At 51.3% G+C, this 15,076-nt stretch overlaps 5 protein-coding genes across 5 annotated transcripts; 4 read left to right on the top strand and 1 right to left on the bottom strand.

Annotated features, from left to right (window-relative positions):
- Positions 1–381: 381 nt before the first annotated feature.
- MFIFM68171_02163 (P-loop containing nucleoside triphosphate hydrolase protein) lies at positions 382–2,353 on the top strand (the record flags this gene model as incomplete). The annotated part of the gene is made up of 5 exons (XM_071057585.1): positions 382–574; positions 632–870; positions 920–1,253; positions 1,301–1,445; positions 1,495–2,353. 5 exons carry the CDS (start codon positions 382–384, stop codon positions 2,351–2,353), a joined length of 1,770 nt encoding a protein of 589 aa, XP_070913686.1.
- Positions 2,354–2,498: 145 nt separating this feature from the next.
- On the top strand, positions 2,499–3,413 carry MFIFM68171_02162 (Kinesin light chain; the record flags this gene model as incomplete). The annotated part of the gene is made up of 1 exon (XM_071057584.1): positions 2,499–3,413. The coding sequence occupies one exon, from the start codon at positions 2,499–2,501 to the stop codon at positions 3,411–3,413; it is 915 nt and encodes a 304-aa protein (XP_070913685.1).
- A 481-nt stretch (positions 3,414–3,894) lies between these two features.
- On the bottom strand, positions 3,895–4,408 carry MFIFM68171_02161 (uncharacterized protein; the record flags this gene model as incomplete). Its single annotated transcript, XM_071057583.1, has 2 exons — positions 3,895–4,233; positions 4,394–4,408. The coding sequence occupies 2 exons, from the start codon at positions 4,406–4,408 to the stop codon at positions 3,895–3,897; spliced, it is 354 nt and encodes a 117-aa protein (XP_070913684.1).
- A 3,027-nt stretch (positions 4,409–7,435) lies between these two features.
- HST3_1 (NAD-dependent deacetylase hst3) lies at positions 7,436–7,912 on the top strand (the record flags this gene model as incomplete). The annotated part of the gene is made up of 1 exon (XM_071057582.1): positions 7,436–7,912. The coding sequence occupies one exon, from the start codon at positions 7,436–7,438 to the stop codon at positions 7,910–7,912; it is 477 nt and encodes a 158-aa protein (XP_070913683.1).
- Positions 7,913–11,158: 3,246 nt separating this feature from the next.
- MFIFM68171_02159 (uncharacterized protein) lies at positions 11,159–12,463 on the top strand (the record flags this gene model as incomplete). The annotated part of the gene is made up of 3 exons (XM_071057581.1): positions 11,159–11,518; positions 11,600–11,904; positions 11,986–12,463. The coding sequence occupies 3 exons, from the start codon at positions 11,159–11,161 to the stop codon at positions 12,461–12,463; spliced, it is 1,143 nt and encodes a 380-aa protein (XP_070913682.1).
- Between the last annotated feature and the right edge of the window lie 2,613 nt (positions 12,464–15,076).

Here is a 15,076-nt window from a genome sequence, read left to right as displayed (position 1 = left end):
CAATGTCATTGGGATCTACGACACAGAGACAAAACGACAGGCGTGGAGGACAGCGGCGATGATGGCATCCGGGTTCGCACCTTGACATCTGATCTGCGACCTTCCAGCCAGGTCGCAACCGTCCACTTCTGCAACCTCCCCACTCGGCTGGAGACACTTTCCCGAAGCGAGCTGACGATTGATTTGGATACGCCTTCCAGTAAAACATACGCTGGTAACAAACGAAAACTCGACACCGCGAAAGTCACCATCGACCAGCATTTCAGGGGCATCACGGTCCTTTATTCCCCCCTTATCTAGAATCATCAGATCGATGTCCTTGCGGTACCTGGCTTGGGGAGTCATGCATTTGGATCCTTCGTGCACAAAGGGGACGGGCATATGTGGCTGAGCGACAGGCTCCCCGAAGATATGCCAGCGGCTAGAGTGATGATCTACGGCTACGAGAGCGGGCTGCAGGGTAGTACCAGCTTTGCGAACCTCGACGATCTCGCTAGCACGCTCCAGATTGCCATCTGCCGGCTACTGCGGTCTGGAAGGAAAAGACCCCTGGTACTCATCGGTCACAGTCTTGGTGGGCTCCTGATTAAGGAGGTGTTGATTCGGATGACACAATCTGACTCTGACTCAGACCTGGTCAACCTTGTCTCTGCGTGCCTATTTTTCGGTGTTCCCAATGATGGCATGGACATCAAATCGCTTATTCCAATGGTTAGCGACCAACCGAACCGGTTTCTTCTTGAGTCACTTGCTGCAATGAACTCTCAGATCTTGATGCTCCAGGGCAAGAATTTCTCCAGGATCCTTGGCCAAGCGCGGTTTGAGATTTTTTGCTTCTATGAGACGGAGCTATCGCCAACGGCAGCTAAGGTAAGCACATCCCAGTCCCGAGAAGTGACTCTATTAATTATCTTTACAGGGCCCAGAGACGGGCAAATATAAAATGATTGGTCCTCGGCGGTGCCTGGTCACACGAAAATCAGCAACAAGCTGCTTACCTGGGGCAGTCTCACCTAATCATGCCGTGGCTATCAACCGAACACATTCCGACTTGGTGAAGTTTGCGTCGCACGACTCAGATTACGATGCAGTAACTCATGTGCTCGGTGAGATCCAACGGAGATGCGGAGATCCCTCGAGCAGACCTAATGTCATGGGCAATGGAGCGACCAATGGAAATGGCAGAGAACCATCGCACGAGAACCATAATGGGCGTGATGGAGGACATGGGCACGAAACATTTATGTCGATATGTAGGTATACTTGATGAATTGCCCAGCCTTGACTAAATGAAGACCAGTTCTCGTGCCCTACACAAGAAATCCAGATTTTGTCGGACGCTCTCATATCCTCGGGCAGTTGAAGAGCGGGTTTGAGCACGGGCAGAAGTTCACGGATGGCACCTCGCAGCCAATAGTAGCCATCTACGGCCTGGGTGGAATTGGGTACTAAATCCAACCTTAGAGCCATATAGTTTATACTAATCCTGAACAGGAAAACGCAAATCGCGTTAGCATATATATACTGGCTGCGAGAAACGCACCCGCAAGTGTCAACATTCTGGGTCCATGCCAGCAGCGCCGAGCGGTTCCGTCAGGCTTATGCTTTCATCGCACAGGAGTGTCAGGTCCCTGGCTATGACGATCCCAAAGCTGACGTGCTGTCCCTGGTTAAAACATGGCTGCGAAGCCAGGATCGTGGCCGGTGGCTGATGGTTATCGACAACGCCGACGATATACACCTCTTCAGCCAGCCGGGAAATCTGGGAAAGTGGATTCCCGAATGTCCACACGGATCGGTATTGGTTACGACGAGGAATAAAGCGGTTGGATTGAGACTTACTCGAAGCGGGCGCCTGATTGAGGTCGAAAAGATGGACGAGGGCGAGTCGAGGCAGCTGCTGCAAGAGAAGCTTGGAGCGGACGATCTGGATCCGGACGATTCATCGTCACTTTCGGCCCGACTAGAGCACTTGCCGCTTGCATTGGTTCAGGCTGCTGCCTTTATCCAAGAAATGGACATCTCGGTTAAGGAGTATCTGCGGCTATTAGAAAAGAGCGATCACGACCTTGTCGACCTGCTGAGCGAGGGGTTTGAGACGGTCGGCAGGGACTCGGAGACACCGCATGCGGTAGTTGAAACATGGATTCTTTCGTTTGAGCATATTCAACGGCAGGACACCTTCTCCGGGGAGCTTCTTTCGCTAATGAGCCTCTTTGACCGGCAGACCATTCCGCAGAACTTCCTATCCGACTACAGCAAACAGCAACAAGCGCAGGAGTTAAGGGGAGAGATGCAACTGGTGAAGGCGCTGGGGGGTTCTCAAGGCATTTTCGTTTATCACGGAAGATAAGGGCCATGGCTTCAATATGCACCGGCTTGTACAGTTGGTGACTCGGAGGTGGCTTGGCAAGAAAGATACGATGCACCGGTTCGCGGAACAAGCACTGTTAGTGGTATCGCGGAATTATCCATATGGTGCATATGAAACCCGAGCGATGTGCAGCGCATACCTCCCGCACGCATATACCGTGCTGAAGTTCCAAGGCACCGGGTCGAGAGCTGAGATGTTGGCAAGGGCGTTGCTTCTACATTGTGTAGCAGGATTTTTCAACTACCAGGGCCAGTGGAAGGAAGCTGAGGGGTTCCTTGTACAAGCAATAGGAATACGGAAGGGACTGCTGGGAGAGAAGCACCCTAATACTTTGTGGAGTACGGCCGAGCTGGCTTCAACATATGTGTACCAGGGCCGGCCGAAGGAAGCTGAGGAACTAGAGCTGCAAGTGATGGAGGCGAGAAAGAGGGTGCTGGGCGAGGAGCATCCCGACACGCTGAGCAGCATAGACAACCTGGCATTCACGTACCGGGATCAAGGCCGATGGAGGGAAGCCGAGGAGCTCGGTGTGCAGGTGATGGAGGCGAAAAAGAGGGTGCTGGGAGAGGAGCATCCCAACACGCTGAGCAGCATAGTTAGCCTGGCGTCAACGTACTGGAATCAAGGCCGATGGAAGGAAGCCGAGGAGCTTGAGGTGCAAGTAGTAGAGATGGGAAAGAGGGTATGGGGGGAGGAGCATCCTTATACGCTGACCAGTATGGACAACCTCGCCCTCACTTGGAGGAGTCAGGGCCGATGGAGGGAAGCCGAGGAGCTCGGTGTGCAAGTGATGGAGGTGAGAAAGAGGGTGCTAGGAGAGGAGCATCCCGACACGCTGACCAGCATGGGCAACCTCGCCTTCACTTGGAGGAGTCAGGGCCGCCTTGACGAAGCTCTAAACTTGATGCGTCGGTGCGTCGAGTTTCAGCAGCAAGTACTCGGCCTAAAACACCCACACACAGTATCTAGTTCTTCTACAATGCGCAAATGGAAAGCGGGGAGTAGCTCTCATGATGAAGCTGCAAACACGTCAGGATAAAGGGGTACTATACAGTAATGAAGTTTGCAACTTTGCTATATAACATCTACGGTCGGCAGTGGATACTGTAACTGAATTGCATAGTATTTTTATTGCTGAATTAGAGCTGTCTTTTGATACTTCATTGGTTTCATACATGTGCATGCGATGCACATGTTCAAGCAGCTAAATTCGAAGGGCAGATGCTTTCGGGTCAAGGTGGACTTCAGCAGTTACGTACCACATCCGTAATACACTAATAACGTTGAACGGGAATGCCGGACAAAATACACGCAGACTACTACTTTTAGGCTGTTAGGGTGGTGGTGACATAGTACACAGTACAAATTGTAGCACACTGTATGTCAGCATAAAGGAGCCAAAAATGGCCCCACTTAGAAAAATTTAAGATATGAAACTGCGGACGCTGAACTTGGCCGCCACTGTACCCCTGTTCGAAACTCCGAGACGGAGTCTTAGGTCTCACCACTGGGCCCATATCTCACAAAAGGGTCGCAGACTTCGAAACCCGGCTACAGACCCAAGTGAAAGCGAGGTTGTGCATGCTCGTGAGCGTATTTGGGTGATCGGCCCCAAGCTTGGTCTTGCGAGTCTCCATCACCTGCACCTCCAGCTTCTCGGCCTCCTCCCACCAGCCCTGGTTCCTGTATGTCGACGCTAGGTTGGCCATGCTCTTCAGCGTAGAAGGGTGATCGGCCCCAAGCTTGGTCTTGAAAGTCTTCATCACCTGTACAAACAGCTTCTCAGCCTCCTCCCATAGGCCTCGGTATGAAAGGACCAGTACGGGGTTTATGAGCGTTTTCATGCTGGTATGGACCAACTGGTCCTTGAGGCAAATATGGGCACGAGATTCCTTGATTGGTACGACTTTGGCATTCCTCTCTAGGGGTATTTATGCGTGCCCATGGCTTCATTGCCAGGCAGCGTCATTCAAATTCTTGGATCGGCACTCTCCCGCGCCTCTCCCCCGTGGTACCAACATTCCTCCAGTTCATGCTTTCTCCCCTTCTCCACTCTCGCCTTCAACGAAGTCCGCCATCTCAGGCATGGCGTGTTCATGCGTGATATTCGAGTGGCGCTTTCGATGTACGTTCCTAGTTTGTTAGCCGAGAAGGGAATGATTCCCGTGTCCGTCAGCTTGCATTGCATCATTAGTCCAGGATTAGACCAGGCAACAATCGACTCTGCCGCCTCCTCTTTTCCTTCGTGAGCTTAGACTCACAGGCATTAGCTGCTGAGATGATGCACAAATCTGCCTCGCCGTCGCCACACCATCTGGGAAATATGTCCCTGAAGGCTTGTATGCTACATAAGACCAACCCGGCCCTGAGGTAGGTATGGATGTGAGGCTCCTTGACTGGCCGCCACTCAGGCCTTTCCTGGGCGTTATTCATGCATGTCGGTGAATGCTCGGTCAAACGGCCTCAAAGCTCCTGAACCAGCCGTCCCCTACGCCCTTCATAGCACCAACACTCCTGTGCAGCGGCGGATATGCCTTCTACCTCTTCCCAACCCCCGCATTCACGGAGTCTCACACCTCCCTGCATGGTTCGTTCATGTGCTAGGACGCCCCCAAAGCGCCTGTTTGCAGTCCATTCCCTGAGAAGGGAATCATCTCCCCCCCCCCCCCCCCCGGTTTGCATTATGGCAATATTGGAGGGTTCGGCCGGTTGCATCTATCAAAGGGTGGTAAGCGTCGTGGCCCTGTAGCACCGGCAGGGCAATCTGGTGTCCTTCATTGCGCTGGTCTATTGCTTGCAAGAGTCTCTTCTCTGGGCGTGGTTGTAATCCGGCCAGAGTCGCTTTGACTCGAGTCGAGTATTCGTTGGTTGAGGGACCTGATCTTCCCGTTTAATATTCCACCCCGTCCAAGGATCGCATTTTCTCGCTAGCCTGGCTGGTCCCTCCGAGTTTGTTGGTTTCGGCAATCTGAACGATTGGGCGCCTGTCAGGAAACCTGCCGTTCATACGAGCGGTTTTCGGGCGCAAGATAGGACCCACGCGTATAACTCGGCTCGGTGCAGTAAGACACAGCCGAAGCTTGTTCATCGCCCGGTGATAGCTGGTCACCGTGGAAACTCCGGGGCACGATGGTGAGTTTCGTTGTAGAGTACCAGGATCGTAAGGACCAACCGGCCGGAAGCGATCAAACATTGCGCGCGGCTACATGAACTGGCCTGCGTCTGAATCAGGCCCCAGGCCGAACAGTGTGAAGCCGGCCACAGGCCCAGTCCCACATCGGCCAGGGGCTTCAACGTTATCCCACCCCAGGTCTTATGCGCCTTCATTAACGGATTCGACGGACTATAATTCGCGAAGCGTTCCGACACCAGCGTCAGCAACTTCATCGCCTTCCTAGGTAGGTTCGGCACCAAGACCCCGCGCAGTCTGCCAGCTTTTCCACCTAGGCTGGTCAGGCCTTTGTCCAGATTAAATGTCGATATAGGGGCAGGGTAGACTCTAAGTTGATCCAGATCCGTTGAGCCAGTTTTTGCCGTCCTTGAGCCTCTGTCTCTAAGTCCGGATGTTTGGCTAGGGAAGTTTCCAGTCTGTACTTTAAGGCATTACCTGAAGATGCATTACGTTCATGACCCTGGTGGATGGACGTATATGCTATGGGTATGTTGTGACACTGTAATTCGGTAAAGAGCTTTTATTCAATGGACGTAGTTGCTCTCGTCCTTCGAGACTACTGGGTCTATAGGTGCCTGCGATAACAACTGTTGCAGGTCGTCGGCGAGACCGAGAGCCCCGTAGAAAAGTACGCCGTCCTTAAATGGGAGCCAGGTTGACTTATTTCTCTTTGCACTCCGTACTGAGATTTAAGCTTGGTCACGATGGATCACATGTTCCCTTGTCCAGTCCGTCTGCTCTACAGATCTGAGTAGCATTCAAGCAGGAGTCTGATGAACGCATGGATATCGCCTCGTATTACTATATATACCAGGTCGTTGGGTCCAAAATGAAGGCTCCGGGTGCTTAGACGTGACGTATCAGAACGAGGTTGAGGAAGCGGCAGGCGCCTAAACGCGCTTAACAATGTACAGTATTTACTACTGAAAGCCAAAGCCATTGACAGGTTTGCTACCTCGGCACGAGAAGAAAAGATGCATAGCGTATTCTAATGGTTCTATTCTCCTACTCTATGATTGCTATATCTAGCCACAGGAGGCTACCCTGCGGCTCGCCGAAAAGCTCCACTTCCAGACTCAGTCTTACCCCAGGTTCCGCTACAATCTAAGTTAATGGAGTTAGACAAAACAGGTGAATTATCTGTTCATCTTCCAACTTGATATATATATCTTGCCTATAGCCATTCAGCGCATTGTACCGCACGGTTAATATGTCTAGAGGACGGTTCCTGCTGTAATATAAAACGCAAGTATTCCTATCTGCAAACTGTGATAAATATGCCGCTGGGAGTTTCGCCGGCCTTCCATGGCAATATACCCTGTCAATATTCAGTGTAAACTCGGGGAACTCTTTCGTGTATGCTCCGCTTCTCCAGTCTCTTCTCAATGTTATTTCGCTGGACGACTTACCGCACCCCTTGGTCTGGCAGGTCTTGTTCTTGTTCCTGGCCTGTTATTTGCTGCGGTTTGTCGCGGTTGTTTGTTGCGTTTCGTCGCAGCTGTGTTCCCCACTCCCTCACTCCCCGCTCGCATCCTGGCTTTGGGCACCAGGCCGTGGCCATGCTCATCCACCTACTGGATTTCAACTTGTGATGGATGCTGAAGGTCACTGGTACATTTGTGACCTAGTTTATAGCTTTGCTTAAGTAGATAAAAATCTTTGAATTTCGATTATACGTGCCTAATGCTAAAGAATGGCTGCTTTGGCCATTATTTCGATGGCTTTCCCAGCCGTGCGCGCCGGACAGTGAAGGTCGACTTGGAGGTAAAGCAGACAGGCTAATCCGTCACACCTAGATGACACACCCACACCCAGATTCACACTCAGATGCCACACCCAGATTCACACCCAGATGCCCACCCAGGTCCCCGGCTCCAGGACACACTCAGATGCTACGACCATCCACACTCAGATGCCACACCCGGATCCCCGGCTCCAGGCCACACTCAGATCTACGCTCGGATGCCCAGAATATGGGTACCAGCCTCGCGACAGACGGGGTTAAGCTCCTCGTGAAGGACTTGGCGAAGATCATCCACAAGCTGGCCGGGAAAGTGGTGTACGTGAATCTCGCGAAACCGCCTAAGAGTTGGAACGGTGTGGTCGACTACTGGGTCAAGTGGGACTGCGACGCCTGGGTACGAGATCTGATGCGCCACCAACCGGCACTTTGCTCTGGAAACCGCGAGGGAAGGCGAGCGCGCGACCATGTCCTCACGATCCGCGAGCCGTACTTGGAGGAGGCTGGATCCATACCAAGGGTTCTAATAGACCTAACTCGGGAAGTGAAGGTGGCGGCTCCTCGTGGGCATGATATGGGAGGGGATAGCCGGGAGATCCGGTTGATCTTACCCTTAGTTAGATAGACTTACTCCTCGTTAGTTACCGCCGATACCTTTTTCTGGCCAAGCGGAGGCGAAGGAATTGGAGAGCGTAGTGGAGGTAGCGTCTTTTCTGGGGGATAGCGCGGGAAGTGGGACTCTTCTGCGCCTCCGCTCGTGCTCGCTGCCAGCGCGATAAAGCTCTTCGAAATTGGTAGTTATTTGTACCAGTAGACTAGAGCCCCCCGGGGGGGGGGATTACTAACCACGGAATCAATCCGGGTGCTCTTCCCTTCCCTTCCCAAGCACCCCGGTATCGAGCTATATACGCTGTCGACGCTTGAACGCTGACAGTGCTGCTAGCGTACCGGCCAGAACGGGAGAATTTGGCGGAGCCATGTGGGACGCGGGCGGGAGTGATGGAGGCTGGTTGTCGGGACGAGACCGGATAGGCTGGCGCATCTGCCTTGCCTTTAGGAACCGGCAGACACACGGGGTCACTGTGCACGCTGTTAGCTAAATCCACCGGCCAAAACTTCGGGGGAGGATCGACCTCTGTTCTCTCCGTTTCAGCTTCACCGTTTACCCTGACACAATTGGGAGCGTGTAGAGACACGGGTTTCTCGTTCGTAACGCGATGCAACGCCATGATCGTCTGTGGTTTGGCTGGGCTTCGTGAACGGCTGTCCGGTTGCGTCGCGTCTGTTTGCGCGAGGCATTGTTGGCTGCGACCGGCGTCGCTCGCTCGGCCCCGTGGATCGAGATGATTGGATGGGGACGCTTTGTGGCCCTTCGAGCTTGCTGCTCTGCCCAACGGAGCCCGAACCACCAACTTCAACTTCTCACACTAGCATTTAGCCATCGTCCGCGAGAACTGATCACTGTCCAATCTCCACGTGCTGCCATCCGACACGCAGCGCACGAAGCAGCCTCCACTTGGGGAGTCCCGGCAACATCCGCCAAAGCGCAGCGTCGTGCGGGGATTTGTTCGATTCGCAGGTCTCGGCTTTACAAGCACCTCCGCTGATAGTCGAGCCTTGATTTCCGTCAACCCTTACCAGGGCATCTCTCTGGCCGGGTGGACAACCGCCTTCTGTCTCCTTGTCGGTGCGGTTGCCATTTGACTTTGGTTCTATCCTGCGCCCGTGCATCCCAACTTCGCACCGTCTCCGGCGGGACCGACTTCGGATCCCACACGATCAACACGACAACGTCTGCCTCCGTCAAGTCAACCCCAACAAGAACGAGAGAGACACCGATATCGACATCATTGCCATCCATCGCCGAGAGAGTCGACAAAACGACGCCGCAAGCCCACGTAGCGTGCAGACTCCAGCATGCGTTGGCGGGTTCCCGATGATTGCCGACCTGCCCACGTCGATTGCGACTTCTATCAAGGCCAGCAGCGGGAACTCCCCGGACACGATCTCCCCTCGCGCGTCAAACGCAACTCTGGAGTGCCCTCTTCACATTAGCCGCATCTTCCTACGGCCTTTCACAATGTCGACTGCGTATTGCTATTCTCCTCTGCGGGAGGGGTGTATTCGCTTGCTGCGGCTGATGCCGCACCGAGACGAGGGTGCCCGGATACAATGCCAGCTCTTCGACTACTCTCTCTCGGACTCAGGGAAAGGGACCCATCCGTACGAGGCTTTGTCCTACGTGTGGGGTTCAGAAGAAAAGCCCCAATCTGTGTATACAGATAAGGGTGACCTATACGTCACAACGAACCTTCACATGGCACTAAAACGCCTTCGAGATCACTCTTTGGACCGAATCATATGGGTTGACGCCATCTGCATCAACCAAAACGACACGGAAGAACGGAACCGCCAAGTTCAGTCCATGGCAAAGATCTATGCTAAGGCAAGCCGTGTCATCGTTTGGCTTGGGGAGGCGGAAGCCGACAACGAACAAGCTCTCGAGGGAATACACAGAGCTGCCGCTGAGCTGCCCAAAAAAGAACACCCAGTAAACCAGGACGGAATCCTTAGATTGCTTCAGCGGCAGTGGTTCAAGCGCATCTGGGTAAGCAAACAGACATGGAGCAGAACCGGCAGGATGCTGACAAGTTCTGCTTAGGTGCTTCAGGAAGTAGCTGCGGCTCAGCATGTCCTCATCATGTGCGGTTTGACGGAGGTTGATGGACACGCCTTCTGCTTAGGGCTTCACTCGTTGAACTTCTCCTACGGAACCCACCCAGACCTACTGAGTCTAATCCGTTCGGCAACCTACCTAATAAGGCGCACAATCTTCCGGCCTAAAGAGATCGAGTCGGGCGGGTTCTGTCTTAATATACGGCCCTTGGGTGAGCTAGTAGACATGTACCACAACCGCAAGGCTACGGATCGCCGGGACAAGGTCTATGCCCTGCTCGGCATGAGCTCTGATGATCACATCCGAGCTGGTCTATCGCCTGACTACAATATTTTGTGGAAAACCCTCTTTTACCGACTTATCAAGTCTCTTATCGGTGAGCAAGCATCTGTGGAGACTTGGGAGGAAAATGAGATTGCAGTAATCAAGAGCAAGGGCTGTGTTCTTGGTGAAGTATCCTCGGTGGAAAGCGGCGGTGATTGGAATGATAGACAGAGTGTGGACATCACCTCCAAGAATATGTCGGGATACTTGGGCTGGGGGAAGAAAGGGAGCGCTCGCTGGATTCTCCAGGCCTCGGCGAAACCTATCCAGACGGGCGACGTTTTGTGTCTTTTGCAAGGAGCATCAAAGCCTACGATTATCAGGCTGTGCGAGGATTATTGTGCTGTTATTGCAATTGCCGTTACCCCTACGGATGACGAACGAAGAGAGGGACCAAATATCGACTGGTCAGGCCTTTTGCGGTCGACGACAATCTTTCCCCATGATTTTCTACTCGTCTGGGATTGGGAAAAGTCTTGGGAAAGGCTGGGACATGGAGAAGACTACGAATACGTCATAAATAGCCGAGTACCCAAGTATGCAAAGACTGGGTTGGAAAATGACTTAGACTAGGTGGCTAGATTCCAGAACCTCGGATTACTATGCAGAGTCTTGGGGAAGTATGAAGAAGCAGTTAGGAGGTTTCGAAAAGTAGTGGAGTCTGGCGAAAGGACATCTGGAAAGAAGTATCCGCATACGCTAGCAGCTATCGACAACCTAGTACCAGGATTCAGAAAGCTAGATCCTTATTTGGAGAGAGTAGAGGGACTAGGGATGGTGATGGCGGATCTACTTGGGCGAATAGGAGACTACGCTCAGATTACGGAAGAAGGGACGATCCAGATTGCAGCATCATTTGGTTAAGATGTAATGACGCTTCTACTTGACTGGAGAGAGGTCGAGGTCCAGATTACAGAAGGAGTGGTCAAAGCAGCAGCTGGGAACACGAGTAGCGGTAGGGAGGTGATGGCACTGCTCCTCGATCGGTACGACGCCGAGGTCAAGATCACTGAAGAAGTGGTCAAAGCAGCAGCTGGGAACGAGGGTACCGGCTGGGGAGGGGATAGTGGCAAGGAGGTGATGGCACTGCTCCTCGATCAGCACGGTGCCGAGGTCAAGATCACTGAAGAGGTTGTCAAAGCAGCAGCTGGGAACAGGAGCAGCGGTAGGGAGGTGATGGCACTGCTCCTCGATCGGTACGGCGCCGAGGTCAAGATCACTGAAGAAGTGGTCAAAGCAGCAGCTGGGAACGAGGGTACCGGCTAGGGAGGGGATAGTGGCAAGGAGGTGATGGCACTGCTCCTCGATTAGCGCGGTGCCGAGGTCAAGATCACTGAAGAGGTTATCAAAGCAGTAGCTGGGAACAGGAGCAGCGGTAGGGAGGTAATAGCACTGCTCCTCGATCGGTACGGTGCCGAGGTCAAGATCACTGAAGAAGTGGTCAAAGCAGTAGCTGGGAACGAGGGTACCGGCTGGGGAGGGGATAGTAGTAAGGAGGTGATGGCACTGCTCCTCGATCAGCGCGGTGCCGAGGTCAAGATCACTGAAGAGGTTGTCAAAGCAGCAGCTGGGAACAGGAGCAGCGGTAGGGAGGTGATGGCACTGCTCCTCGATCGGTACGGCACCGAGGTCAAGATCACTGAAGAAGTAGTCAAAGCAGCAGCTGGGAACGAGGGTACCGGCTAGGAAGGGGATAGTGGCAAGGAGGTGATGGCACTGCTCCTCGATCAGCGCGGTGCCGAGGTCAAAATCACTGAAGAGGTGGTCAAAGCAGCAGCTGGGAATCGGTCGAGCGGCGAGGAAGTGATGGCACTGCTCCTCGGTCAGCGCGGTGCCGAGGTCAAGATCACTGAAGAGGTGGTCAAAGCAGCAGCTGGGAATTGGTCGAGCGGCGAGGAAGTGATGGCACTGCTCCTCGATCGGTACAGCACCGAGGTTAAGATCACTGAAGAGGTAGTCAAAGCAGCAGCTGGGAACGAGTGGAGTGGCAAGGAAGTGATGGCACTACTCCTCGATCGGTATGGCACCGAGGTTAAGATCACTGAAGAGGTAGTTAAAGCAGTAGCTGGGAATCGGTGGAGCGGCAAGGGAGTGATAGCACTACTCCTCGATTGGTACGGCGATAAGGTCAAGATTACTGAAGAGGTGGTCAAAGTAGTAGCTGGGAACGAGTAGAGTGCCAAGGAGGTGATGGCACTGCTCCTCGATCGATGTAGTGCCGAGGTCAAGATCATTGAAGAAGTAGTCAAAGCAGCAGCTGGGAACGAGGGTACCGGCTAGGAAGGGGGTAGTGGTAAGGAGGTGATAGCACTACTCCTCGATCAGCACGGTGCTGAGGTCAAGATCACTGAAGAGGTAGTTAAAGCAGTAGCTGGGAACGAGTGGAGTAGCAAGGAAGTGATGGTACTGCTCCTCGATCGGTGTAGGCCGAGGTCAAGATCACTGAAGAGGCCTTTAAAGAGGTAGCTTCGAATGAATTAGTGGGTTTTAAGGTGATTAAATTCCTTTGTTTCCTCGATCAGTGCTCTAGTATCGGTAGTGATAAAGAGAGTAGGCTTAAGATCTTATGGTTCTATATTGCTATTAAAAATAGAGACGCTATAGCTGTTCGTCAGCTTGTAGACGATAGTACTCCTCTAGATACGTTGAATATTCGCAGGGTAACTCCTTTGGGGACTATATCTTCAGTTAGGTATAAAGCAGTGGTCTAGTTTCTCCTGGCAACCGGTGCCGTTAACCTCAATGTATGGAGTGTAGCTGGATAGACTCCGTTGTTCTGGGCTACGGCAAATGGCTACTCCGAAGTGGTAAAGTTGCTCCTAGATTATGGTGCTAAACAGAATTATATAAATGAGGATAGTAGATTACTAGTCCCCATCGTTCAACTTTATTGTTAGGTGGACGTAATAAACATTCTTACTAAGTACGACGTACAGAAGTATACAAGGCGTGGTTACAGCAGGGGTAGGGAATGTAGAGGGCGGAGGAGAGATGATGAAGCTTCTGTTCGGTGAAGATTCACGTAAGTATCTCTAGTCCGAAAGCGGACTATGGAGTTATTTCGGGTGTATGACTGCGATAAGGTGGAAGAGGCAGTCTGGTGAGGATAGTCTGAAGGATTGGGCTCAGCTATGGCGTAGATAAAATAGAAAAGAGTAGCTTGGTTTCTACTTAGTTTCGTAGTGTAATTCAAGTGGATTTCCTATCTTGCTAAATGGTCCGATACTGCCTTTGTGAATGGAAAGTGCGAGGTGATATCTCGGGCCTAATTGCAGATTACGTCACTTGTTAACTGCTTAACGTATCCCATTAGATTCCTAGATCTTCATATCAGGTGTGCCCTTCAGGATACTAAGCGCCGTCTAGCTACATTCGAGCAAAGGGGAACCAGGACGTATAACAAGTAGGAAAGGTAAGTTAACGTACCCACTTATAAAACACTCCACATTTGGAACAGTCTTAAGGATCTATACTAAAAACAACACTCTATCTATTACCTCCTTTTTGCTCAGACTAATATATAGGAAACAACTGAACTACTACTATTACTACTACTTTCAGACCCGCTCTCTTCATCTAGACTATCTTCAATATACCCGGCCTTGATTTAGGCTTGGTGGACTTGGTCGACTGTAGTGAACTTGGTATTCACGTTAATTTCAACTCTCTTCCTTTTAACAGACTAGATATTCTCAATCTAGGCTTTCAGAGCCTTATTTTCGTACCGTAGTTTAGCTAATTCGAAGTCCTTGTTGGAAAGGCTTTTCCAACTTTACGGGTTAGATGCCAGAGAATTCTAGGGGGTAGATCCTAAGTAGTCAATGTGGTAAGATAACCTTACAACTCAAACCTCTTTTTAGAAGTTGAAATAACAACTCTATTAACCTGATAGTCTAGTTGATCTATTACTCTGGGTTCTAGCAATATAGGTAGACCCGTTTTTTAGGATCTAGTGGCTTAGTTCGAATTATCTAACAACAATAGGCTTATCAGTAGCTTGACTACTGATATAAGCTACAACCTAGCTACTTTCCAATCTGCTTTAATATTCTAGGCTATTAGTACCTTCTTCTAGGTGGCTATTAAGCAGATCAACAGATTCCTTTGACCTATAACTGTAGAATCTGTCTAGGAAACTAAGTTGTTGAGCTTCTTCTAGTAAGCTCGCTTTAGAGGACTGAAGATAGCTAAGTCGAGTGGTTGGAGAATATAGGAGGTATAGGCAGGCAAGAAAATTAGGTGGATATTGTTATTGAAGTACTTCTATATAAATTCATTTGTTATATAAGAGCTATAGCCGTCTAGGATAAGTAGCTGCTTTGAAAAAGGATTCCGAATTTAGGTCCTTAGGATGAAGACCTATTGCAGCCATTCTAAAGCTATAGCATCGGTAGTTCAGCCTTTTTCGGTAGCAGTGAAGAGCTAGTTATCGAATTCAGCTTTGTCGATAGAGAACTACTGTTGTTGAACACTTTTGCCTTTGAAAATAATGGTCTCGGGGAGTGATATCCCTATTGCTGAGATGGCCTCGATAAAAGAAGTCCAAGTACGCTTGCTCTGGTCTTTTTTCTGTACTCCTTTGCAAAACCGACTTCTAACAACCAAACTGTTATCGCCTTGACCTTCCATTATCCTAGCTTCGTCAAGATTCCAACGGTTCTCAGAAAGAATGTCCCGGATAGCAGGGGCTGTTAGATACTTGAACCATTCTCTAATTACTAGTTTAGTAGCTCTATTGATCTAGGCTGAATCTATCTACCAGGTTCTTTTGGTCTTCAAGACTAGGTT

The sequence above is a fragment of the Madurella fahalii genome (genome assembly GCF_045866475.1).
Source record: "Madurella fahalii IFM 68171 DNA, scaffold_1, whole genome shotgun sequence".
NCBI classification, from domain to species: Eukaryota; Fungi; Ascomycota; class Sordariomycetes; order Sordariales; genus Madurella; species Madurella fahalii.
Note: the sequence above shows the minus strand (reverse complement) of the source record. Positions and strands in the feature narration are given on the sequence as shown.